Source organism: Symphalangus syndactylus, chromosome 15 (assembly GCF_028878055.3).
Source record: "Symphalangus syndactylus isolate Jambi chromosome 15, NHGRI_mSymSyn1-v2.1_pri, whole genome shotgun sequence".
Lineage (NCBI taxonomy): Eukaryota > Metazoa > Chordata > Mammalia > Primates > Hylobatidae > Symphalangus > Symphalangus syndactylus.
Window position 1 is genome coordinate 79317238 of NC_072437.2, and position 26802 is coordinate 79344039.

The 26802-nt window shown below is 40.2% G+C and overlaps 1 protein-coding gene across 3 annotated transcripts in view; it reads right to left on the reverse strand.

The window, feature by feature from the left end:
* Positions 1-24000, reverse strand: part of VWA8 (von Willebrand factor A domain containing 8) — a 458897-nt gene extending 434897 nt beyond the window's left edge. The window contains exons 1-2 of one of the 3 annotated variants that reach the window (XM_055244723.2): positions 23720-24000; positions 12797-12874 (exon numbers count right to left, since the gene is read on the reverse strand). In XM_055244723.2, coding sequence (XP_055100698.2) covers positions 12797-12874; positions 23720-23882 — 241 coding nt within the window. In that variant the 5' untranslated portion in view covers positions 23883-24000. The remainder of the gene's footprint in view (positions 1-12796; positions 12875-23719) is intronic. The other 2 variants (XM_055244727.2, XM_055244724.2) reach the window with 2 other exon arrangements.
* Between the last annotated feature and the right edge of the window lie 2802 nt (positions 24001-26802).

The following is a 26802-nucleotide window of genomic DNA, read 5'->3' on the forward strand; positions in this document are numbered from 1 at the left end:
AACTTTCTGCCAACCAAAAGATATCAATGAGAAAATGACTAAGCAAATAGATTGAGAAAAAGTATTCATAATACTTATACATGACAGAGTACTTGGATCCATAATACATAAAAAACTTTGCAACTCAATAATAAAAAGGCAGACAACTCAATTTTTTTAACGGGCAACTGACTTTAACATATACTTCACAAAAGTAGAAATACAAATGGCCAATAAGCACAGAAAAATATCTTGAACATCACTGTTCATCAATGAAATGCAAACTTAAATCACAGTGAGGCTGGGTGCAGTGGCCCATGCCCGTAATACCATGACTTTCAGAGGCCAAGGCAGGTGGATCACCTGAGGTCAGGAGTTCAAGACCAGCCTGGGCCAACAGGGTAAAACCCTGTCTCTACTAAAAAAAATACAAAAATTAGCTGGGCGATGTGGCGTGAGCCTGTAATCCCAGCTACTTGGGAGGCTGAGGTAGGAGAATCGCTTGAACCTGGGAGGCAGAGGCTGCAGTGAGTCGAGACTGAGCCATTGCACTCCAGCCTGGGCGACAGAGCAAGACTCTGTCTCAAAAAATAATAATAATAATAATAATAATAATAAATAAACCACAGTGAGAGGACAGGCATTACTGGAATAGAGTAAGGACCTCTGAAAATTCATTCCTTCTTAAAAAAAAAATAATAATGGCATAAATTGTCAAACTCAACTTCTTCAGAACTCTGGAAATCAAAAAGTTTTCAACAATCTCATATGCATTTATGTAAGAAAAGGGGTTAATTTGCCCTAACCCCATCCCCATGTCCCTAGCTCTGTCATTATCTTTGTTTTTCTTTTCTTTTTTCTTTTATTGAGACAAGGTCTCACTCTGTTGTTCAGGCAGGAGGCATGCAGTTGCAAAATCATGGCTCGCTGCAGCCTCAACCACAATAAAAAACAATATTTTATTTTTATTTTTTGTAGAAACAGGGTCTTAGCGTCTCACTATGTTGCCCAAGCTGGTCTCGAACTCCTGGCCTCAAGCGATCATCCCACCTTAGCCTCCCAAAGTGCTAGGATTACAGGTGTGAGCCCAATTGTTTTACAACAAACTGTCCATAATCATGGTGAAAACCAGCAGCCTGGAAGTCACTTAAGTGAACAGAACTATACAGAAGCTCCTCAAAAGCCTCATCCCCAGAAAATTATCCCTACTTGACCTGTCTGGCAGCTCCCTGAAATGCTCCATTTTTAGAATTTGTCTTTATTTGATGTACTCCGAGCTACTGTATGCAAACAGCACTAACTCGGGGCATTTGTCAAAAAAAATCAACAATTGTTTAACATCACAGCTGCCTGAGGCAGCAAAACCAGTTGGAGCTAACAAGAGGACAACCAAAAAACTTTAAAGACAAAAACAAAAACTGAAAATGAGATGTTCACAGAAGGCTTTGAAAAGCTTCAGTGTATGCCTAGGAATCTGGAAGGCCATGCATATATTCAGGAAAATCCTGAGAAGGGCCTAATCTCTCACATTCCACTAAACTTGAGGGTCCACACAAGCAGAAAGAAAAGGTTGAGGCACAATTGTAAGCTATGTATGGAGCACTGAAATCATGCCCAACTTGCATACACAGACTCTCAGCAAGCGCCAAGAGACTTATTGATTCAAGGCATTAAAGAAATCTCCATTCAAACATCAGCTGACCACTAAGCTAACAAGGCATGACAAAGAACACAGGCTTTAAAGAAATAGAGTAGGAAGATCGGTGGAGCCAAGATGGCCGAATAGGAACAGCTCCGGTCTCCAGCTCCCAGCCCCAGCGACACAGAAGACGGGTGATTTCTGCATTTCTGCTTGAGGTACCGGTTTCATCTCACTAGGGAGTGCCTAACAGTGGGTTCAGGACAGTCGGTGAAGTGCACTGTGCGCGAGCCGAAGCAGGGCGAGGCATTGCCTCCTCGGGAAGCGCAAGGGGTCAGGGAGTTCCCTTTCGTAGTCAAAGAAAGGGGAAACAGACGGCACCTGGAATATCGGGTCAGTCCCGTCCTAATACTGCGCTTTTCCAACGGGCCTGGAAAACGGCACACTAGGAGATCGTGTCCCGCACCTGGCTCGGAGGGTCCTATGCCCACAGAGTCTTGCTGATTGCTAGCACAGCAGTCTGAGATCACGCTGCAAGGTGGCAACGAGGCTGGGGGAGGGGCGCCCGCCATTGCCCAGGCTTGCTTAGGTAAACAAAGCAGCCAGGAAGCTCGAACTGGGTGGAGCCCACCACAGCTCAAGGAGGCCTGCCTGCCTCTGTAGGCTCCACCTCTGGGGGCAGGGCACAGACAACCAAAAACTCAGCGAGAACCTCCACAGCCTTAAACGTCCCTGTCTGACTGACAGCTTTGAAGAGAGTAGTGGTTCTCCTAGCACGCAGCTGGAGATCTGAGAACGGACAGACTGCCTCCTAAAGTGGGTCCCTCACCCCTGAGCAGCCTAACTGGCAGGCACCCCCCCAGTAGGGACAGACTGACACCTCATTCAACCGGGTACTCCTCTGAGACAAAACTTTCAGAGGAACTATCAGACAGCTGAATTTGTGGTCTCATGAAAATCCGCTGTTCTGCAGCCACCGGTGCTGACACCCAGCCAAACAGGGTCTGGAGTGGACCTCTAGTAAACTCCAACAGACCTGCAGCTGAGGGTCTTGTCTGGTAGAAAGAAAATTAACAAACAGAAAGGACATCCACACCAAAAACCCATCTGTACATCACCATCATCGAAGACAAAAAGTAGACAAAACCACAAAGATGGGGAAAAAACAGACCAAAAAAACTGGAAACTCTAAAAAACAGAGCACCTCTCCTCCTCCAAAGGAACGCAGTTCCTCACCAGCAACGGAACAAAGCTGGATGGAGGATGACTTTGATGAGTTGAGAGAAGAAGGCTTCAGACGATCAAACTACTCTGAGCTACGAGAGGAAATTCAAAACAATAGCAAAGAAGTTAAAAACTTTGAAAAAAAATTAGAAGAATGGATAACTAGAATAACCAAAGGAGAGAAGGGCTTAAAGGAGATGATGGAGCTGAAAGCCAAGTTTCGAGAACTACGCGAAGAATGCAGAAGCCTCAGTAGCAGATGCGATCAACTGGAAGAAAGGGTATCGCTGATGGAAGATGAAATGAATGAAATGAAGAGAGAAGGGAAGTTTAGAGAAAAAAGAATAAAAAGAAATGAACAAAGCCTCCAAGAAATTTGGGACTATGTGAAAAGACCAAACCTACGTCTGATTGGTGTATCTGAAAATGATGGGGAGAATGGAACCAAGTTGGAAAACACTCTGCAAGATATTATCCAGGAGAACTTCCCCAATCTAGCAAGGCAGGCCAGCATTCAGATTCAGGAAATACAGAGAACGCCACAAAGATACTCCTCGAGAAGGGCAACTCCAAGACACATAATTGTCAGATTCACCAAAGTTGAAATGAAGGAAAAAATGTTAAGGGCAGCCAGAGAGAAAGGTCGGGTTACCCACAAAGGGAAGCCCATCAGACTAACAGCTGATCTCTCAGCAGAAACTCTACAAGCCAGAAGAGAGTGGGGGCCGATATTCAACATTCTTAAAGAAAAGAATTTTCAACCCAGAATTTCCTATCCAGCCAAACTAAGCTTCATAAGTGAAGGAGAAATAAAATACTTTACAGATAAGCAAACGCTGAGTGATTTTGTCACCACCAGGCCTGCCCTAAAAGAGCCCCTGAAGGAAGCACTAAACATGGAAAGGAACAACTGGTACCAGCCCCTGCAAAAACATGCCAAATTGTAAAGACCATCGAGGCTAGGAAGAAACTATAGCAACTAACGAGCAAAATAACCAACTAACATCATAATGACAGGATCAGATTCACACATAACAATATTCACGTTAAATGTAAATGGGCTAAATGCTCCAATCAAAAGACACAGACTGGCAAACTGGATAAGGAGTCAGGACCCATCAGTGTGCTGTATTCAGGAAACCCATCTCACGTGCAGAGACACACATAGACTCCAAATAAAGGGATGGAGGAAGATCTATCAAGCAACTGGAAAACAAAAAAAGGCAGGGGTTGCAATCCTAGTCTCTGATAAAATAGACTTTAAACCAACAAAGATCAAAAGAGACAAAGAAGGCCATTACATAATGGTAAAGGGATCAATTCAACAAGAAGAGCTAACTATCCTAAATATATATGCACCCAACACAGGAGCACCCAGATTCATTAAGCAAGTCCTCAGTGACCTACAAAGGGACTTAAACTCCCACACAATAATAATGGGAGATTTTAACACCCCACTGTCAGCATTAGACAGATCAACGAGACAGAAAGTTAACAAGGATATCCAGGAATTGAACTCAGCTCTACATAAAGTGGACCTAATAGACATCTACAGAACTCTCCACCCCAAATCAACAGAATATACATTTTTTTCAGCACCACACCACACCTATTCCAAAATTGACCACATAGCTGGAAGTAAAGCTCTTCTCAGCAAATGTAAAAGAACAGAGATTATAACAAACTGTCTCTCAGACCACAGTGCAATCAAACTAGAACTCAGGATTAAGAAACTCAGTCAAAACCGCTCAACTACATGGAAACTGAACAACCTGCTCCTGAATGACTATTGGGTACATAATGAAATGAAGGCAGAAATAAAGATGTTCTTTGAAACCAACGAGAACAAAGACACAACATACCAGAATCTCTGGGATGCGTTCAAAGCAGTGTGTAGAGGGAAATTTATAGCACTAAATGCCCACAAGAGAAAGCAGGAAAGATCCAAAATTGACACCCTAACATCACAATTAAAAGAACTAGAAAAGCAAGAGCAAACACACTCAAAAGCTAGCAGAAGGCTAGAAATAACTAAAATCAGAGCAGAACTGAAGGAAATAGAGACACAAAAAACCCTTCAAAAAATTAATGAATCCAGGAGCTGGTTTTTTGAAAAGATCAACAAAATTGATGGACCGCTAGCAAGACTAATAAAGAAGAAAAGAGAGAAGAATCAAATAGATGCAATAAAAAACGAAAAAGGGGATATCACCACCGATCCCACAGAAATACAATCTACCATCAGAGAATACTACAAACACCTCTATGCAAATAAACTAGAAAATCTAGAAGAAATGGATAAATTCCTCGACAAATACACCCTCCCAAGACTAAACCAGGAAGAAGTTGAATCTCTGAATAGACCAATAACAGGTTCTGAAATTGTGGCAATAATCAATAGCTTACCAACCAAAAAGAGTCCAGGACCTGATGGATTCACAGCTGAATTCTACCAGAGGTACAAGGAGGAACTGGTACCATTCCTTTTGAAACTATTCCAATCGATAGAAAAAGAGGGAATCCTCCCTAACACATTTTACGAAGCCAGCATCGTCCTGATACCAAAACCTGGCAGAGACATAACCAAAAAAGAGAATTTCAGACCAATATCCTTGATGAACATTGATGCAAAAATCCTCAATAAAATACTGGCAAACCGAATCCAGCAGCACATCAAAAAGCTTACCCACCATGATCAAGTGGGCTTCATCCCTGGGATGCAAGGCTGGTTCAACATACGCAAATCAATAAATGTAATCCAGCATATAAACAGAACCAAAGACAAAAACCACATGATTATCTCAATAGATGCAGAAAAGGCCTTTGACAAAATTCAACAACCCTTCATGATAGAAACTCTCAATAAATTAGGTATTGATGGGACGTATCTCAAAATAATAAGAGCTATCTACAACAAACCCACAGCCAATATGATACTGAATGGGCAAAAACTGGAAGCATTCCCTCTGAAAACTGGCACAAGACAGGGATGCCCTCTCTCACCGCTCCTATTCAACATAGTGCTGGAAGTTCTGGCCAGAGCAATCAGGCAGGAGAAGGAAATAAAGGGTATTCAATTAGGAAAAGAGGAAGTCAAATTGTCCCTGTTTGCAGATGACATGATTGTATATCTAGAAAACCCCATTGTCTCAGCCCAAAATCTCCTTAAGCTGATTAGCAACTTCAGCAAAGTCTCAGGATACAAAATTAATGTACAAAAATCACAAGCATTCTTGTACACCAATCACAGACAAACAGAGAGCCAAATCATGAGTGAACTCCCATTCACAATTGCTTCAAAGAGAATAAAATACCTAGGAATCCAACTTACAAGGGATGTGAAGGACCTCTTCAAGGAGAACTACAAACCACTGCTCAATGAAATAAAAGAGGATACAAACAAATGGAAGAACATTCCATGCTCATGGGTTGGAAGAATCAATATCGTGAAAATGGCCATACTGCCCAAGGTAATTTATAGATTCAATGCCATCCCCATCAAGCTACCAATGACTTTCTTCACAGAATTGGAAAAAACTACTTTGAAGTTCATATAGAACCAAAAAAGAGCCCGCATCGCCAAGTCAATCCTAAGCCAAAAGAATGAAGCTGGAGGCATCACGCTACCTGACTTTAAACTATACTACAAGGCTACAGTAACCAAAACAGCATGGTACTGGTACCACAACAGAGACATAGATCAATGGAACAGAACAGAGCCCTCAGAAAAGATGCCGCATAGCTACAACTATCTGATCTTTGACAAACCTGACAAAAACAAGAAATGGGGAAAGGATTCCCTATTTAATAAATGGTGCTGGGAAAACTGGCTAGCCATATGTAGAAAGCTGCAACTGGATCCCTTCCTTACACCTTATACAAAAATTAATTCAAGATGGATTAAAGACTTATATGTTAGACCTAAAACCATTAAAATCCTACAAGAAAACCTAGGCAATACCATTCAGGACATAGGCGTGGGCAAGGACTTCATGTCTAAAACACCAAAAGCAATGGCAACAAAAGCCAAAATCGACAAATGGGATTTAATTAAACTAAAGAGCTTCTGCACAGCAAAAGAAACTACCATCAGAGTGAACAGGCAACCTACACAATGGGAGAAAATTTTTGCAACCTACTCATCTGACAAAGGGCTAATATCCAGAATCTACAATGAACTCAAACAAATTTACAAGAAAAAAACAAACAACCCCATCAAAAAGTGGGCAGAGGACATGAACAGACACTTCTCAAAAGAAGACATTTATGCAGCCAAAAAACACATGAAGAAATGCTCATCATCACTGGCCATCAGAGAAATGCAGATCAAAACCACAGTGAGATACCATCTCACACCAGTTAGAATGGCCATCATTAAAAAATCAGGAAACAACAGGTGCTGGAGAGGATGTGGAGAAATAGGAACACTTTTACACTGTTGGTGGGACTGTAAACTAGTTCAACCATTGTGGAAGTCAGTGTGGCGATTCCTCAGGGATCTAGAACTAGAAATACCATTTGACCCAGCCATCCCATTACTGGGTATATACCCAAAGGACTATAAATCATGCTGCTATAAAGACACATGCACACGTATGTTTATTGCGGCACTATTCACAATAGCATAGAGTTGGAACCAACCCAAATGTCCAACAACGATAGACTGGATTAAGAAAATGTGGCACATATACACCATGGAATACTATGCAGCCATAAAAAATGATGAGTTCATGTCCTTTGTAGGGACATGGATGAAACTGGAAAACATCATTCTCAGTAAACTATCGCAAGGACAAAAAACCAAACACCGCATGTTCTCACTCATAGGTGGGAATTGAACAATGAGAACTCATGGACACAGGAAGGGGAACATGACACTCCAGGGACTGTTGTGGGGTGGGGGGAGGGGGGAGGGACAGCATTAGGAGATACACCTAATGCTAAATGACGAGTTAATGGGTGCAGGAAATCAACACGGCACATGGATACATATGTAACAAACCTGCACATTGTGCACATGTACCCTAAAACCCTAAAGTATAATAAAAAAAAAAAAAAAGGGTTTTATGAAACAAAAAAAAAAAAAAGAAAAATATATCAAAATTTATAAACATATTTATTCAGGGTGAAGAAATGTATGGATTTTACATATGTGTGTATATAATTTGTATTATGGTGATAAAAATGACCCTGCAGTCAATAACAATTTAATTGTACATTAAAAATAACTAAAACTGTAGAATTGAATTGCTTGTAATACAAAGAATAAATGCTAGAGGTAACAGAAAAAAAAAAAAAAAAAGAAATAGAGTAGGAACATCACTAAAAAAAAACCAGCAACACAAGGAGCAACCACAAAGCCTGGGAAGGAGAGATTATACTATTTAAAATGTCCACTTTCAATAACAACAAAATTATAAGAAATAAATAGGAGAGTATGGCTCATACATACAGAAAAAAGGAGTCAATAAAAACTATCTCTGAGTAAGCCAGACATTTGACTAAGTAGAAAAACACTTTAAATCAGCTACCACAAATACATTCAAAGAATTAAAAGAAATCATGTCTAAAGAAGTAAAGTATGACAACAATGTCTCATGAAACAGAGTACCAATAAAGAGAAATTATAAAACAAGATCCAAATAAAAATTCTGAACTTGAAAACTCTGATTAAATTAACCAGAGGGGCTCAACAACAAATGTGAGCAGGCAGAGGAAGGAATCAGCAAACTTGAAGATTAGTCAGTTGAGATGATCCAATCTAAGGAACAGAAAGAAGAAATTATAAAGAAAAATGAACTGAGTCTCACAGACTTGTAGGGCACCATCAAATCTATCAAATATAATCGGAGTCCTAGAAGGAGAGAGAGAAAAGAGAATAAATAAATAATAATGAAAAATAATAGCCAAAATTTTGCCAACTTCAATGAAAAACATTAATTTGCACATCCCAAGAAGCTCAACAAACTCAAAACAGCGTAAATTCAAAGAAATCTGTGCTTAGACACATCCACAGTCAAACTATCAAAAAGCTGAAGACAGAATCTTGACAGCAGAGAAAAACTGACTTATCATATAAAAAGGACCTTGCTAAGATTGATAATTGACTTCTTTTCAAAAACTAGGAAGTCCACAAACAGTAAGAAGACATATTCAAAGTGCTGAAAAAAAAACCTGTCAACCAAGAATTCTATTTCCAGTAAAATTATCCTTCAAAATACAAAAGAGAAATGAAGACATTTCCAAATTAAAAAAAAAAAAAAGTGATAATTCACCACTAGCAAACCTACCATCTAGAAGATACTTACTAAAGGGAATCCTTCCTTTAAGCTGAAATGAAAGCACACTAGACAGTAACTCAAATCCACATGAAGAAATAAAGATTATCAGTAAAGGGAACTACATAGATAAATAATAATGACAATGTAAGCCTATTTTTGTTTGTAACTCTTTTCTTCTACCTGATTTTAAAAACTTCATAAAGCAATAATTATAAAACTGTGCTGATAAACTTTTAATGTATAAAGATATAGTTTGTATGACAATAATAGCACAAAGGAGGTGGAAGGGAACAGAGCTACGTTGGAGTAGTTTATATACTATTGAAACTAAGTTACCATTAATCTAAACAAGATTGTTTTAGGTTAAAGTGTTAATTAGAATCCCTAGGATGACCACTAACAAAATAATTCAAACAAAAAAAAAAAAGAGTAGTAAAAGAAAAGTGGGCCAGAGTGGAAAGGACAGACTGCAGAGGCATTTAGGGGGTAGAGTCAATGGAACCTTGGGTTAGATGAAAGTGACATATTCTCCCTCAAGAAGCTGACAAAGATTCTCTTCTTGACCAAATTTTAGTCAGGTTTCTAAACCTTTTCCTAGACACACCTGTGTACTTCCTTGTAAAATCCAGTTGTAGCAAAAGAACGCCATTAAAACAATTTATCCAGAACCCGCCCATCCTCATAATCTAATCACCCTTGATATCTGATCAGAGTCCTCATCTTCCACAATCCCCCAGGTGATGTCTGATCACCCCAGCCTGTCGTCAGCAAGAATTTTGTTAGGTTGGCTTAGCCAGAATCTCCCTTAACCCTGACATTTCATCTTAACAATTTTCTATCCACCAACTCCCACACTGTTCCTTGGCTATGAACTACCACTTGCCCATGCTGCATTGGGAGTTGAGCCCGATCTCTCTCCCCCACTGCAAGACTCATAGTGACAGTCCTGAATAAAGTCTTCCTTACCCGGCTTTAACACATATCATTGATTTATTTTTTCTTTAACAGAGCACATAGTCTAGTGGAAGAATCTGAAGAGTGAACAAAAAGCTATTCTATATCATGACCAATGACTGAAACAAAGAATAGGAGAGGAGAGTGGCATGAGATGAGGCTAAGATTAGATCGGAGAAATTAATAGCTAAGGATGGACCTTTGTTCCCAAAATACTAAAAACTCATTTAAAGAATTTTGAGAAAAGAAGTGACATGATTTTGGGCAAATAATGATTGTAAGTCATTAGGGAAATACAAATCAGAACCACAATGAGATGTCACTTCACATGTCTGACTATGGCTGTAATAAAAAAGACAAACAATAACAAGTGTTAGTGAGGATGTGGAAAAACTAGAATCCTCACACATTGCTAGTTAGAATGTAACATGGTGTAGGTGATTTGAAAACCATATTGGTGGCCGGGCGCGGTGGCTCATACCAGTAAATCCAGCACTTTGGGAGGCTGAGGTGGGCGGATCACATGAGGACATGAGTTTGAGACCAGCCTGATCAATGTGGTGAAACCCCATCTCTACCAAAAAATACAAAAATTGCTGGGCATGGTAACCTGCACCTATAGTCCCAGCTACTGGAGAGGCTGAGGACCTGGAGGTTGAACCTGGGAGGGGGAGGTTGCAGTGAGCCGACATTGCGCCACTGCACCCCAGCCTGGGCCACAAAGTGAGACCCTGTCTCAAAAAAAAAAAAACCATTTTGGTAATTCCTTGAAATGTTAAACATAGAGTTACCATGTGACCTAGCAATTTATCTTCTAGGTAAAACCCAAGAAAGTTGAAAATATGCCCATATAAAAACTTGTATATGGATGCTTGGAGTGGCAATATTCACGATAGTCCCAAAGTGGAAACAATCCAAATGTCCATCAACTGATGAAAGGATAAGCAAAATGTGGAATATCCACACAATGGAATATAATTTAGCCATAAAAAGCAATGAACTACAGCATTAATAAACCTTGAAAACATTATGCTAAGATAAGCAAGATACAATGGCTACATATTATATGATCCCATTTATATAAAATGTCCAAAATAGACAAATCTATAGAAACAGAAAGTATATTAGTGGTTGCTAAAGGCTGGGAGGGTGGCGGGGGAGAGAGAAGAAAGAAAATGGGAAATGACTATTAATGAGTATAAAGTTTCTTCATGGAGCGATGAAAACGTTAGATAACAGTATGGTTGCACAACTCTGAATAAACTAAAATTACTGAATTGTACAATATGGAAAGGTGAACTTTATGGTATATGAATTATATCTCAGTAAAACTGTTATAAACCAAAAACCATGATGAGTTACTTTTTCACACCTGGTAGACTAAGATTAAAAAGACTATGCTGACAAGGATGTAGAACATCACTGTCGGTCAAAGGTAAAATGGTACAACTGCTTTGGAGAATCGTTTGGCAGTGTGTTAAGTTAAACAGGCATCTATAGTATGACATATCAATTCAACTCCTAGTTTTTTACTCAAGAGAAGTAAAAACTGATAACTACAAGAATTGTACAGGAATGTTCACAGCAGGCTTAAAATGAAAGCCATCCAAATGTCTATCAATAGGAGAATGGATAAACAAACTGGTATGTTTATACAATGGAACATTATTCAGGAATTAAAAACAAACTGATAGGTACAGCAACATAAATGAATCTCAAATTAATGCTCTTCATGAGAAAAAAACTACATACACACATATAACCATACCATGTGATTCTATTTATATATAGCTAAAGAACAAGCAAAATTAATCTACCATCATAAAAAAAAAAAAAAACAAACAGTGATTTCCAGGGCAGGGTAAAGGGGTAGGAACACAAGAGAACACGTGGGATGATTAACGTAATCTTGGTGGTATACAGGTTTATAAAATTGTCAAAACCAACCAAAATAAATACTTAAGATCTGTGCATCTGTTCACGATAGCAAAGACTTGGAACCAACCCAGATGCCCATCAATGATAGACTGCATGAAGAAAATGTGGCACATATACACCATGGAATACTATGTAGCCATAAAAAATGATGAGTTCATGTCCTTTGCAGGGACATGGATGAAACTGGAACCCATCATTCTCAGAAAACTAACACAGGCACAGAAAACCAAACACAGTATGTTCTCACTCATAAGTGGGAGTTGAACAATGAAAACATATGGACACAGGGAGGGGAACAACACACACTGGGGCCTGTCGGGGGTTGGGGGCTAGAGGAGGAATAGCATTAGGAGAAGTATCTAACGTAGATGACCAGTTGATGGGTGCAGCAAACCACCATGGCACGTGTATACCTATGTAACAAACCTGCATGTACTGCACATGTATCTGAAAGCTTAAAGTATAATTAAAAAAAAAAAAAAAAGTTCTGTGCATTATACGTAAATCTTATTCCAGGTAAAAAAGAAACAGTAGGATGTGAGAAAAATAAATGTTTCTACCGAAATATTGATGGGTGAAGTAATAGGATGTCTGGGATAGGTTTTAAATACTCCAGAACAAAAATCAGTTAAAAGAAGACTGGCATAACATTGATAAATGTTGAAGCTGGATGATAAAATCATTAGGTTTATACTATTCTCTCTAGCTTTATGTAACTTTGAAAATTCCTATAATGAAAAGTTAAAAGTTATTCATTCATATATTAATAAATATTTCTTACTGTAGTTCTGTGGTACAAGTTCTGGATTCTTAGGAATTTTCAACTTGTAGGATACATCTCCAATATTAACTGTAACACCTAAAAAGAGATTTTAAAAACAAAATAATTATAAGAGACAAACGAGAAAACCAAAGACTATGCAACAATGCTTGTCCTGACCTACAGAGAGGGATGTTACAGAAATGTACTACACAGCCGTCTAGATGTCAAGCACTATGCTCTAAAACTTCTATCCGAAGTATATATGTATAAAGGAGAAGTGAGGCATCAGTGAAATTCACATTTTAAATGCTATGTTAGCAAACAAACAAAAAGCATGATAAAATACATCAACAAGCTTTATTTCATGAATAGCAACACTAATATAGGCAAAAGCAACACAGAAGAATGTATTTTGTTTAAGATCATTTAAAGTATCCATAGAGTAAAATCTTTTTTTTTTTTTTTTTTGAGACAAAGTCTCACTCTGTCACCTAGGCTGGAGTGCAGTGGTGCAAGCTCAGCTCACTGCAAGCTCCGCCTCCCGGGTTCATGCCATTCTCCTGCCTCAGCCTCCAGAGTAGCTGGGATTACAGGCGCCCGCCACCATGCCCGGCTAGCTTTTTGTATTTTTAGTAGAGATGGGGTTTCACCATGTTAGCCAGGATGATCTCGATCTCCTGACCTCGTGATCTGCCCGCCTTGGCCTCCCAAAGTGCTGGGATTACAGGCGTGAGCCACCACACTCAGCCTTTTTTTCTTTTTTTTTTTTTTTTTTTTAAGATGGACTCTTATTCTGCCGCCCAGGCTGGAGTGCAGTGATGTGATCTTGGCTCACCGCAACTTCCGCCCCCTGGGTTCAAGTGATTTTCCTGCCTCAGCCTCCTGAGCAGCTGGGATTACAGGCATGTGCCACCACATCCGGATAATTTTTGTATTTTTAGTAGAGATGAGGTTTCACCATGTTGGCCAGGCTAGTCTTGAACTCCTGACCTCAAGTGATCCGCCCACCTCGGCCTCCCAAAGTGCTGGGATTACAGATGTGAGCCTCCACACCCAGCCCAGAGTGTTATCTTTAACACACATCCTCAACCTTTTTACATATCTTTGTACACCCTTATTTTTACTACATACAATTTCAAATTATCCAGCAACATATCCTCAAACTTCAATATTTCTAGGTGCATAAAAGGAATAAAGCCCCAGTGGCATAAATGCCAAGAACTGCCCAGGTGCGGTGGCTCACGCCTGTAATCCTAGCACTTTGGGGGGCCAAGGCAGGCGGATCACTTGAGGTCAGGAGTTAGAGACCAGCCTGACCAACACAATAAAACCCCGTCTCTACTAAAAATACAAAAATTAGCTGGGCGTGGTGGTACGTGCCTGTAATCCCAGCTACTTGGGAGGCTGAGGCAGGAGAATCGCTTGAAGCCAGGAGGCGGAGGTTGCAGCAAGCCAAGATTACGCCACTGCACTCCAGCCTGGGCAACGGTGCGACACTCCGTCTCAAATAAATAAAAAATAAAAGCCAAGAATTCCTACATGAAATAAGCAAAAGCAGGCAAAATTTTCAGTAAGTTCTACACAGTTCTATTTTTTAATGTAACCTTAATTTCCAAGTGATCTTCTAAAGCCGAGGACTAAACTGAATAATCTCTCTTTGCTTTGCTCTAACAGCAAAATAGGCATGGTGATATCATTTGCATCTAGAACTTCATTTGGAAAGGGCTCAGAGGCACTCCAAAAAAGTAGTCGTGCAAAACTCATCTTTCAGCACTACCAGTTTAAAGCTAGCAAGATACCTTGAACACTAAGACCTTAAATCATGGTACTAATAACAATAGCCAACATTTGTTGAATGCTTACTACCTTCTAAGTATTTTTTGCATTGTCAAAATAATCCTATGAGACAGAAACTTTACAAATGAGAAAACTTGTAAATCCATAAAAGAGTTTTTAATAGATAAAGAAATTTATTACAGGTATGTGGTAAATTGAGAGAGGAAGATAAGGACTACACACAAAGCTAAATCCTTGCTAGGTCCAAAACTGGCAGCCAGAAAAAAGCAAGGCAAAAGATGATGAGGACCAAAATTCAAAAGCCTGCAAAGCTCCTCCATAACCCATGCACCCCTCCTTTCTCCTCCCCTGTCCAATTAACTCTTTGTCTTCATGCAATCTATCACAGAGATTCTCAAAGCATCAACATCACCTGGGAACTTGTAAGTCACATAAATCTTCAGGCACCACCCCAGACCTACTGAATTAGAAACCCTAAGATCCAGCAATCTGTGTTACAATGAGCCCTCCAGATGATCTCTAATGCATGTTTGAGATCATCTGGTCCTTTAAGTTCTAACACCCTCAAAAAACAGGTGGTCAGCAGTGCCTCATATAGTACAATCTTAGCTACTGCCAGCTATTGGTTGACTGGTCATCTTGCCCTATTTTCTTTAATGCAGGAAAGAACCTATAAATTAGCTACTTTCTACAGTAGCTTTTCTTTTAAAAGATAAGCTTGCTTACAAATATAAGTGATATTATCTACTGGCTTTTATTACAGAGTAGTTTAAAGAATTATAGTTACAGTATTTTCAAATAAGATGTCTTTACAAATGTTATTTCACTTCCTGAAAAAACTATAATTATTTGGCCTCCTGACAAAATGATACTGAGTAATTAATCTGAACATAAGAAAAACTTTTTCAGGCACAGGTTCTCATTACAAACATTCCCTGAGTGTTAGGGCTGACCGACATCATCCTTCTAATAAATAATCTAGAAAAAGGGCAGACTATACAAATTCATGGGAACTTGACAATTGGCTGTCCATTTATTTTTTTTAAAAAGTAAAATTCATACCTCACATTTCTGACGGATGGTACATTCAAACTGAGTAACTGAGGAGAGTACAATAAGGGAACTATTTACAAAGGTATAACAGAGCTTACGGAAACCAAAAAAGATGGTGCAGTATCCTAGGACTAGCAATAACAGAAAGCCATTACCACCCCTAGGCCTGAAGGGGCAAGGGAAGAGAGCAAGCAGAGAGGGTCACTGTGTTAGGAAGCCTCCTTTTGGGGAACACAGCAAACCTATAATGGTGACCTGGCAGGGAGGGAGCTGGGAAATAAACATGAAGTAAAAACAGACAGAACTAAAAGTGGAAATAGAAAAAATGCACAATCACATCTAGATATTAATAGCTTTAAGTAGCTCTCTCGGTAAATAATGGAAGAAGTAGGAAAAAATAAAGAAGGATACAGGGTAAGGATAATTGCTTCTCAGCCTTCTGGCAAAGACCAAGTATAGACGTAAAGAATGAGACGATTGGAAAACATTATTAACCACTTGGCCTAAATGACATTTATGGAACACTACACCCAACAACAGAATGCATATTCTATTTATTATTTATTTAAGTATTACTGCAAGTATGTTTTTATTTTCTCAACCTATCAACTGAATATTGTATTTTATAAAGCACTTTTTAGTATTGTAATTGGTTCCTCATAATCAGAATGCATATCCTTTTTAAATGCACATGGAATATTCACCAAAATAGATTACAGGCTGGACCATAAAGCAAGTCTCAAGGAATTTAAAGATGAGACCAGGCACAGTGGCTGGTGCCTATAATCCCAGCACTTTGGGAGGCCGAGGTGGGTGGATCACCCGAGGCCAGGAGTTCGAGACCAGCCGGACCAACATAGTGAAACCCCATCTCTACTAAAAATACAAAATTAGCTGAGCGTGGTGGCTGGCACATGCCTGTAATCCTAGCTACTTGGGAGACTGAAGCAGGAGAATTGCTTGAACCATGGAGGCGGAGGTTGCAGTGAGCCGAGATCGTGCCATTGCACTCCAGCCTGGGCAACAAGATTGAAACTCTGTCTCAAAAAAAAAAAACAAAAAAAGAAAATTAAAGGATGGAAGTCATACAGATTATGTTTTCTTACCACAGTGGAATTAAACTGGAAATCAGTAACAAAAAGGTAACTGGAAAATCCCCAAACATTTGGAAATCAAGCAACAGGCTTCTAAAAAAATCCAAAAAATAAATCACAACGGAAATTGGACTCATTGGGAAACAGGGTGGTGATCAATGAGCCACATCTGCAATAGACGAAAGGGAAAAGTTATGACATTCATATGGACCAGGCATCTGCCATCCCTGCCTTAAACATTGATGTTCTTGGCCATCTTCTGTTACCACACTACACTTTCCTCAGTCATTTAATCCATACCAATGTCCCAACTCTGACCTCTATACAACCTTTTTTTTTTTTTTTTTTTTTCAGTTAAGGGTACTCTTCAAACACCATATACAACTAACTCTTTAAATGTCTATTTTGGCTCAGATCTCTCTCCTGAGTTCATACCTGCCAGTAGCCTACTGGACACTTTACCTAGATATTCCAGAGACAACTCAACAAACATACAGAAATAGAATTCTATATTGTCCATTGTGTGCGCCCAACCACCTCTAACCAGCTCCACCTCTTGTATTCCTATCTCAGTGACTAATACTATCTCCTCAGCCTAGAAGGCCTTCCACATCTCTCTCACACCAATTGCCCTCTACACAACTACTACTGAAATATCTTCATCTTCCCATTGAACCTTCCCTAACTTTTCCTCTAGCACAAATTGATCACTCCATTCGTCTTTCTGCTAGCACAGGATCTGATTTATGCTTTTGTAATGGAAATACAAATTCAAGGAGATAAGAGACATTTTCTAACAATTAAAGAAGAGCTTTTTAACTACTTCCAAAATAGAGATAGGATATTCTATTTCCACTTAAAAGATACACTCAGAATTTGTACTAAATTGCTAGAATATTCTGTTTCCACTTAAAAGATACACTCAGAATTTGTAATATTTTTTATTTTAAATGCCAATATTTACAACATACTGGAAATGTCATCCTTTGCAACTATTTAAACTTACCAGGAAAACTTTAGCTATTAACCTTAAAATGTTCAAAGGGATACATATTTTTAAAATCCTCCTAGCAGATAAATAAGAAAAATTTTTGAAGACTACTGTTTAGTCTACAAGACTCTTTTTTTTTTTGGTGCAAGGCCTAAGTTTTAATCATCATTTTATCCCCAATACCTGAAACCTACCAGATATTCAATAAATGTTTGACAAATGAATAATTATAATTTTAAATTAAATATTTTCTTAAGTATTGTTTTTAAGTTGTAATGATTTTCTCCTTTGAAAACATCCCACCTACTAATGTGCTTATAAGTCAAGCCATTTGTAATGATTTAAGTGAGGTAGTTTACTCTCTAAAGGGGAATAAGAATACTTACAAGACAACAGGTAACATAATTTAGGCAAAAGAAGCTAATGTATGCCTTTCTTCAAGTAAACTGTGGGTTTACTTGAACTAGACTCAAATACTATTGAAGTGTCTATAGTGCCTGAACCTTGCTGGATTTCTGATTGGTTCAGTTCATAGGGGCTCGTGTTAAGAAGCACACTTCAGTCTTTATTATTCTCCTGAGATTCTTCATAACAGCCCTTCTGGTGCACCATATCCTCTCAACTCTTAAATGTTTGTATGCAGCCATTCATTGAGCATTCAATGGTCTCACTTTGACCAGAACAGCAAGAACATAAAGAATTATTCAACTGACGTGACATTATGGCTTGTAAATTCCACAGTGAGACCAAGTCCATTAAGTTGGTGACAGAGAGTGGCAACAACGCCCAAAGTTTCAGTGAATCTGTCAAAATTGAGAAGCTAACCAAAGGGGCAAATTGTTAAATTAAACCAAATTTGGTCTAAGGATGCCTCCGTACTTGGAGTCCTTATGCAATAAATTGCAACATAACTTTGTATGTAAATTAACTGAAACCGGAACTTAGGGGTATACTTTGGTAACAAATAGATGAGTCTTAGCCAATCTGAGCAGCTGAGCTTGGGTCAACCACAGGCTGCCAACTGATGAGACCGTGTTCAAGTAAGGCAAACACTGAGTTATAGCCAAGTAAGCTGTTTCCGTACCTCACTTCCATTTTCTGTCCATAAATGCTGCCTGCTCACGTTTCAGAATGGAGCTCTCTGAGCCTATTCTGGTTCTGAGGACTGCCCAATTCACAAATTGTTCTGTGCTTAAATTCTGTTAAGTTTAGTGAGTCTAAAGTTTCTAACAGTAGCTTTGACAAAGAAGTTGGTTTCATGAGGGTTTTTCAACAGCGGCACTATGAACATTTTGGGCCAGATAATTTTTTGTTGTGAGGGGCTGTCCTGTGTGTCACGGACGGTTTAGCAGCATCACTGGCCTCTACCCACTAGGTGCCAGTAGCACCCCTCCCTCCTGGTTCTGACAACTAAAAAGAAACATCTCCAGACATTGCCAAATGTCCCCTGATGGGGAGAAATCACCTTGGGTTGAGAACTACTGGGTTAGTGTCATCATTTTTATATATACTAAACTTAGACCCAAGAGAAAACTAAATATATCAGCAATTCCCACACTAGTCTATGTGCCCCTAATGCGGATCTGCCTAATCATTTATAAGCTTACCATTGTTCTGAGCCTTTCTGTTAAATTCTTGAATACACAATGGGGTCAGAATATCCTCAGGGTCAAAATAACCTGCTGCAGGTTTAAAGTAGTTAATAATTTCCCAAGGCTCAATACCTGATAAATACAAAACTTAGACCAAAACCACAGTATAGTTCTTTCCTCTTTACGCTGTATTTCTCAGTTGAAGCCACAGTTCTATATTTCCCCTCCTGAAAGTTATTTCTATCTAATCCTATTGTAGCCCAAGGATATAATCTTAAAATAACAAAAATTCATGTAGATGGATGTTTATTGCATTGTTTATATATTTTAGACAACGTGAATGTCCAAGAATGAGACATTAGTAAAATAAATTATATGGACAAACATATAAACTTAATAACTATTTTAAACAATCATGTACAATGATATTTATTACCATGTTAATATGTTCACAATAATGGATGTAATAATTATAAAACATACATGATCCCATTTCTTTAAAAAAACATGTATCTGTAGAAATATACATATCGTCCAGGCACAGTGGCTCAAATCTATAATCCCAGCACTTTGGGAGGCAAAGGTGGGCAGATCACTTGAGGTCAGGAGTTCGAGAGCAGCCTGGCCAACATGGTGAAACCCCATCTCTACCAAAAATACAAAAATTAGCTGGGGTGGCTCATATGGTTTGCCTGTGTCCGACCCAAATCTTATCTTGAACTGTAGCTCCCATAATCCCCATGTGTCATGGGAGGGACCCAGTAGAAGGTAATTGAATCATGGGGGCAGGTTTTTCCTGTGCTGTTCTCGTGGTAGTGAATAAGTCTCACGAGGTCTGATGGTTCTATAAAGGGGAGTTTCTGTACACAAGCTCTCTTGTTTGCCGTTATGTAAGACATGACTTTTCTCCTCCTTCGCCTTCCACCATGAATGTGAGGCCTACCCAGCCACATGAAACTGTTGAGTCCATGAAACCTCTTTTTCTTCATGAATTACCCAGTCTCTGGCATGTCCTTACAGCAGTGTGAGAACAGACTAATACAGTGGTGCACACCTGTAGTCTCAGCTACTTGGGAGGCTGAGGCAGGAGAATCGCTTGAACCCAGGAGGTGGAGGTTGCAGTAAGCCAAGACCGCTCCACTGCACTCCAGCCTGGATGACACAGCAAGACTCCATCTCAAAAATAAATAAATAAATAATTATACATATATATGTAATCTGATAGGATTAATGCTAAAAAGTTGATAATTATACATTTGGGTGGGAGGATTATGTTTTAGGGAATCTGTATTTATCACTCTTCTACAATAAACATAGATTGCTGTGTAAAAGTATTTTAGAGTATTTCTATAAACAAATTTACTTCATATACAAGAGTCATAAAGAAAAAACTGTGAATCCCTTTAATAATAATGGTGTTAAAAGAGAGCACCAAAATGTCATGATATATTTACGCAGTTATGTTTCTAGGTTTATCATTTGATCTATAGTATATCTGAATCCATTTAACATCAGAGTCCCACTGAAACAACTTGCTTGGCTCCATCTGTAAAAACACCACAATAATCTTTATTGAAAACTCTCTGCAGTAGATATCCTTGTTAACCTTGTTAACCTCTTTGCTCTTAAAACCAAGAGGCAGTAATTTTAATGGAAGTATAAAGAGATATACAGAATTTATAATTATAGATACTTATACTATCTGACAGCAAAGGATAAAAAGCAGTGGGTTTGGGTTGAGTTTATTTGCTTGTTTTGTTTTTAACATAAATGACCTATTTTCCTTCTGCTTATCAGGCTTAACAAAGGTCCTCTCTTGAGAGCAAACAAGGCAATTCCAGCCTCTCCTGCTCCTTCTCTGTATGAACTTTCACAAAATAAGCCACTGAATGCTTACTAGGTACAAAGTGTTGGCAGGCACCAAAGGAATATATAGATAAATAAAACAAATACTCCAGGAGAAATAGCACCAGTATATAACTTAAATATATTATTTATGAACTTTGTTCTTCTTTTTTCAAACTATTAGGAAGCAATGTCAATTAGAGAGAAAGGAGATAATCAGTTACTGGTCACATGTATGAGTGCAGCTGAGAGCATCTTCCCAACATAAGATGTAATCCATTATGGCCTATTGCTATTTGTAGTTTTACACTTGTCCGTGTATGATCTCTGATTCAAAATGGGACACTTCCATCTTGATAGCCTTACTCTCAGGCCTCAGAGTAGCCAAAAGTGTGCTGTCCATTTACCTGGCTCACAGTTGCTCTTACTCGAGTCCAGATTTCTGGTGGGTTCCCAGCTGCATTCAGTTACAGTCCTCACACCCTCAAAAAATACCTCTTGTGGTCTGATCCTGCCAGAGTGAATGACTGATTTAAAGAAGATAATATGTTCTCTGTAATATGTCCATGACTCTCACATTTGAAGCAAAGCCTATACTTTGATTTGCTGGCTATAACGAAATTTGAGGACATTTACAACTTATCTACCAATACGTATATAATACAGACTTTAAAAACTCACACCCACATGTGTTTTTACAATCAACATGTATTATCCATGTACAAAGAACAATTGTTTTTAAAAAGTTCAAGTCAATTCACTCTGCTAAATCTGCCTACCCAGATAGTCCTGAATCTAAACAAACCTGATTTCATGTCTTCTAAAGGCAAGGAAACAGAATAATTCTCAAATAGCTAAAACTGTACATACTAAGAATAAAAAAGCTAACTTTTATTGAGCATTAATATGTGCCACAGATTATATTAATTAATAAATCCTCACAACAACCATAATAGATATATTCTTCTTATCCTTTTACAGTTAAGAAAACTAGGACACAAAGTTAAGTAACCTACCTTCAACGACCCATGGTTAGATACTGCGTAAGTGGATTCTAACCCAGATTGTTTAACTCCAAAACCCAACCTATAGTTTATGCTATACTTCCACCTTTGACCTCTGCCTTCTAGGGCAAAGGAGCAAAAAACAAATAAAGAACACACAAAAAATGTAAAAAACAAATGAATAAACAGCCTAGAAATGACAGTAATTGAGAAAAAGGGAAAAAAAAGCAAAATTTGAAATTGCAACACTATGGTGGAGGACGGGGCGGGTGTATGTCTTGAATGAATAAAATGAAATGCGTGGGACCTAAATATGCTTTTTTTTTTTTTTTTTTGAGATGGCGTCTTGCTCTGTCGCCCAGGCTGGAGTGCAGTGGCTCGATCTCCGCTCACTGCAAGCTCCGCCTCCCGGGTTCACGCCATTCTTCTGCCTCAGCCTCCGGAGTAGCTGGGATTACAGGCGCCTGCCACCACGCCCGGCTAATTTTTCTGTATTTTTATTTTAGTAGAGACGGGGTTTCACCGTGTTAGCCAGGATGGTCTCGATCTCCTGACCCCGTGATCCGCCCGCCTCAGCATCCCAAAGTATTGGGATTACAGGCGTGAGCCACCGCGCCCCGCCCATATGCTCATTTCCTAGCAAGGAAAACTGGGGGTTGCGGGGAAAATGCAAGAGGACAACGAAACCTACAATTTCATAGTGAAAACCTGTTATTCCAAGCAGCACTGACATTGACAAAATCTTGTCTGGAATCACTTCACCATTCAAGGGTAGCAACAACAGATATCCTTTCCTAAACCACCACAGTAACTCTAACTCCACCAACACACAGAAAAGGAATTCCTAAAACCAGCTCAAGTACAGCCAAAAAATACTGAGCTTAGAAATCAAAGCATGTGATTCTAGCATAGTTATTAGTTGTGTGTTTTCCAGCGAATCACTTTTCCCTTGTGGGTTTCAATTACCTCAATTGTAGAGGCAAGTGTTTTAACTAAATTAAGGTGTAACTGTCAGCTCTAAGAATTATGTGAAACTTTAAGGAAAACTCCTGTAAAACTTGGAAAGGCTCGGGGATGCATTTAAAACACCGTGAACTATGGGTTCTTTGGCGAGAATGTTCCCTTCTAAGCCGCCACAAGCCCTGGCTAGAACATGACACAGACCGGCTTCCAGGCCCTTGAGGCTCAGAGAGCAAGGTCAAATCCAGCTTTCAATAATTCCATAGGGCTGAGGCATTAACCTCTACGAGTATTATAATCTAAGTCAGAATTCTGGGGGTAAAGGCAGCGGCAGGGGAAGGAGAAATCACTCTTCTAGGTCATCAGAAACCTTAGTCCAGACCCCTCGGGTTGCAGAATCAGGCACAGAGAGGGCGAGCGCCTTGCCCCACGTTACACAGCAGTTAGCGCCGAGGTCGGGACTAGAACCTCGATCTTTCAGCTCCCCGCTCCACAAACGGTCCTTCCAAGCGCAGCGAAGCAACAGAGAGGAGGGGCGGGGGCGCGCGGGGGCCCGACACGGAGCGCAGGGGCACCAGGGAGGACAGGGGCGCACCCCGAGTTACCTGTGTCGGCCCCCGAGCCGGCGTGCAGCAGTCTGACCTCCGGCCGCTGCCTGTTGCCACCCGGCCTGCGCTGCACCACCTGCCGCAGGAGCAGCCGCATGCGCCGCGAGGCCGAGCCGCCGTGGCCTCCGGGTGCCCCGAGGAGTAGGAGCCGGGATTGCATGGGGCCGGGGGCGCTGCCGGGGACGGCGAGGGGGCCCGGGGGTCGAGCTCCGTCCCGGGCAGGCACCGTGAGGCAGCGCGGAGAAGGGGACAGGAAGCTGCACCTAGCCGAGTCCGCCAGAAACTCCTTCCCCCCAGCGCGGCCGGCTCAGTAGACTCGGCCCGGCCCTGCCCGGCCCTGCATGGCCCAGGCGGGCGGAAAGAGCCTGCGGAGCTCCAGCCCAAAGAGCCGGCACCGTCCCGGGACGGCCCGCGCCGCGGGGGTGCTCCGAGCTGCGGCGCTGGGCTCCGGCGCGCGGTTCGCAGTCCCTGAGACTGTCTGTTCACCTGGATGCACCAGGCCTTCACCCGCCGTTTCCCTGCGATCCCACAGAATCTCAGGAGTTCAGGAAATGCCAAGGGTTTTAGGAGCATTTGTCGGTGTGACTCTTCAGATGCTTGCATCAAGTCTTCGTTTCTTAGTTAAAGGCCCAGTAAGTATAGGGAGCTTTCCCTGTACTCGGCTTCAGATTTCGGAAATGGAGAAAACATGCACAAGATGATGGGAACTTTCACAACTGTCTTGATTCATTGTAGCCACACTAGTGTTTCCAAACCGTACGTGAAAGCTTTACCCTTTGTCCTTTTGGTGGTGGTTGTTTGTTTCTCTGTTTTATTGCCGCTTCCTAAATTCTAAGGAAAAAATTCACATCTTAATGATAGATGGAAATTGATCAGAAAGGATCCAGATCAAGCGCTTTTCCAGTCATTCTGTAATACAAGAGTTATGTAAAGATAATTTATGTCTTTAGTAAAGGAAAAAGTAGGACACTGGCTAAGACTGCCACCCTCTCGTACATTCCAACATCGGAAATGGTCCTACCACAAAGCAAATTAAGCCTAATGTAATTAGACTGCATCCCCAAAATGTCACAGTGAATTGACAAAGGCAAAATATTTGAGACAAGTTACACAAGCAAACATCAAAAAGAAGGCAGAAGACCTCACTTTCAGCTAAAGACCTTGCTAATTCTAGAGCTGCCACTGTCTAAATACATAGCACCTACCCTGCGCCTAACCCTGTGATGAGTGCTGAGAAGAGAGTGATAAGAGTGGAGACTGTAAAAGTCAAACAAGGCTAGGTAGGGACGGCTTTGGGCATCCAGCGGAAGAACTTGACTTGAAGAATGCAGGCTGAACCAGGCTTCTAACCTAGATGAGGAGACAGTGAAAATAAAGGTAATAAGTAGTTACACAATATATTATGACATCGTTTCATGTGTATCTTCTCATTTAATCCTCATAGCAACCCTAAGACATAAATTTAGACTGTAAGTTTATAAAATGCTTTTCCTACTTTGAGCACATCCTATGCATCAAGATTTTAATGAATTATCCCATTTCACATAAAAATGCTTTGAGGTACTATTATTATCCTCCATTTTACAGATGAAGAAACTGAGGCTAGAAGAATTGAATACCTTGGTCAAGATATCTCCATTTAATCTCGCTGGAACTCAGTAGACACCTGAAATAATGGGAGAACAACCTAAGGCAATTTTGCAAAATGGTTGATATAAGCACTAAGAGCTCTTGGAGTTAAGCCAATGGAGAGATCGACACAAGTTACAGCATTCAACAAAATTTTTTGCCTAGTTTTATTTTTTTAGAGACAAAGTCTCACTCTGTTGCCCAGGCTGGGGTGCAGTTACAGTATTATAGCTCATTGCAACCTCGAACTCCTGGGCTCGAGTGATCCTTCTGCTTCAGCCTCCCTAGTAGCTGAAACTGCAGGTATGCACCACTGTGCCTGGCTAATTTTTGTGTTTTTGTTTTTGTAGCAATGGAGTCTTGTTATGTTGCCCAGGCTGGTCTCAAGCTCCTGGCCTGAAGTGATCCTCCTGCCTCAGCCTCCCAACGACAATATTTATTGAGTAACTGCTGTATAAACAGTACCCTGCTAGATACTGTGACTCAATGGGCTCACATTAGGTATTGATGATAAATATACAAATAAAGAATTGCAGTACAGTGAGACACGTGCCAGAGATTTAGATTCAACATACTGCAGAGTGGATTGCTGCACCTGAAGTCTTCACAGAGAAGGTAGTGTTTGAAATGATTCACGTAGGATATATTATACAAGAGTTTGTCAGGCTGAGACAAGTCAAATCTGGCAGACAGATCATGTACAGAGAGAGAGAGAAAGAAACAGCTGAAAGTGCAGGGCATGATTGAGAACAAGAGAGTGATTCGGTGTGTCTAGAGGTCAAGTATATACAACAGTTTGTAAGAATAAGACCAGAAAGAGAATCTGGGTCATGTTGTATGCCAAGAGAAGGAGTTTGCACATTAACCTCCAGGAAATGGAAAAATGGTGAAGGGTTTTTAGAGTGACAAAGCTACAATGGGGAGGAAAACTTTGAGCCTGAGAAAAGGCAGCACCTGAGCTTAACTTTGAATGCCATTTAGGACTGGATAAACAGAGAAGAGGGGTATAGAGCCTAAGTAGAGGCTTGGAGTCCTGACAGAGTTCAGTTACAGGGGCCAGGAGACAAGCCAGATGAGGAGGTTAATCTTTAGAAAGTAGTAGAAGGTGTTGGCAGAGCACGAGGAGAAGGTTACAGAGTGAAGAATCTTGAGTAGCTGGATGAAGTTGGACTTCATCCGATGAGCAAACTGGGCAGCTACTGGACTTTTTGACCGTGTTTTAGGTGGTGACATACTATGAATTGAATTAGGAAGACAGGAAGCATCAAGTGCTAGCTACGTGGCAGTAAAAATAGTCTCTACTTGAAATGATGAACAGTGCTGATGGCAATGAGACTGAATGGGAAAGAATGGACCTTCACAATGTTTTTAAAGATGAACCAAAGGTGTTTTGTTTTAAAAGATGTTCATCACAATCTGTGTAAAGTCTGTCAAACTCTCACTAAAATATC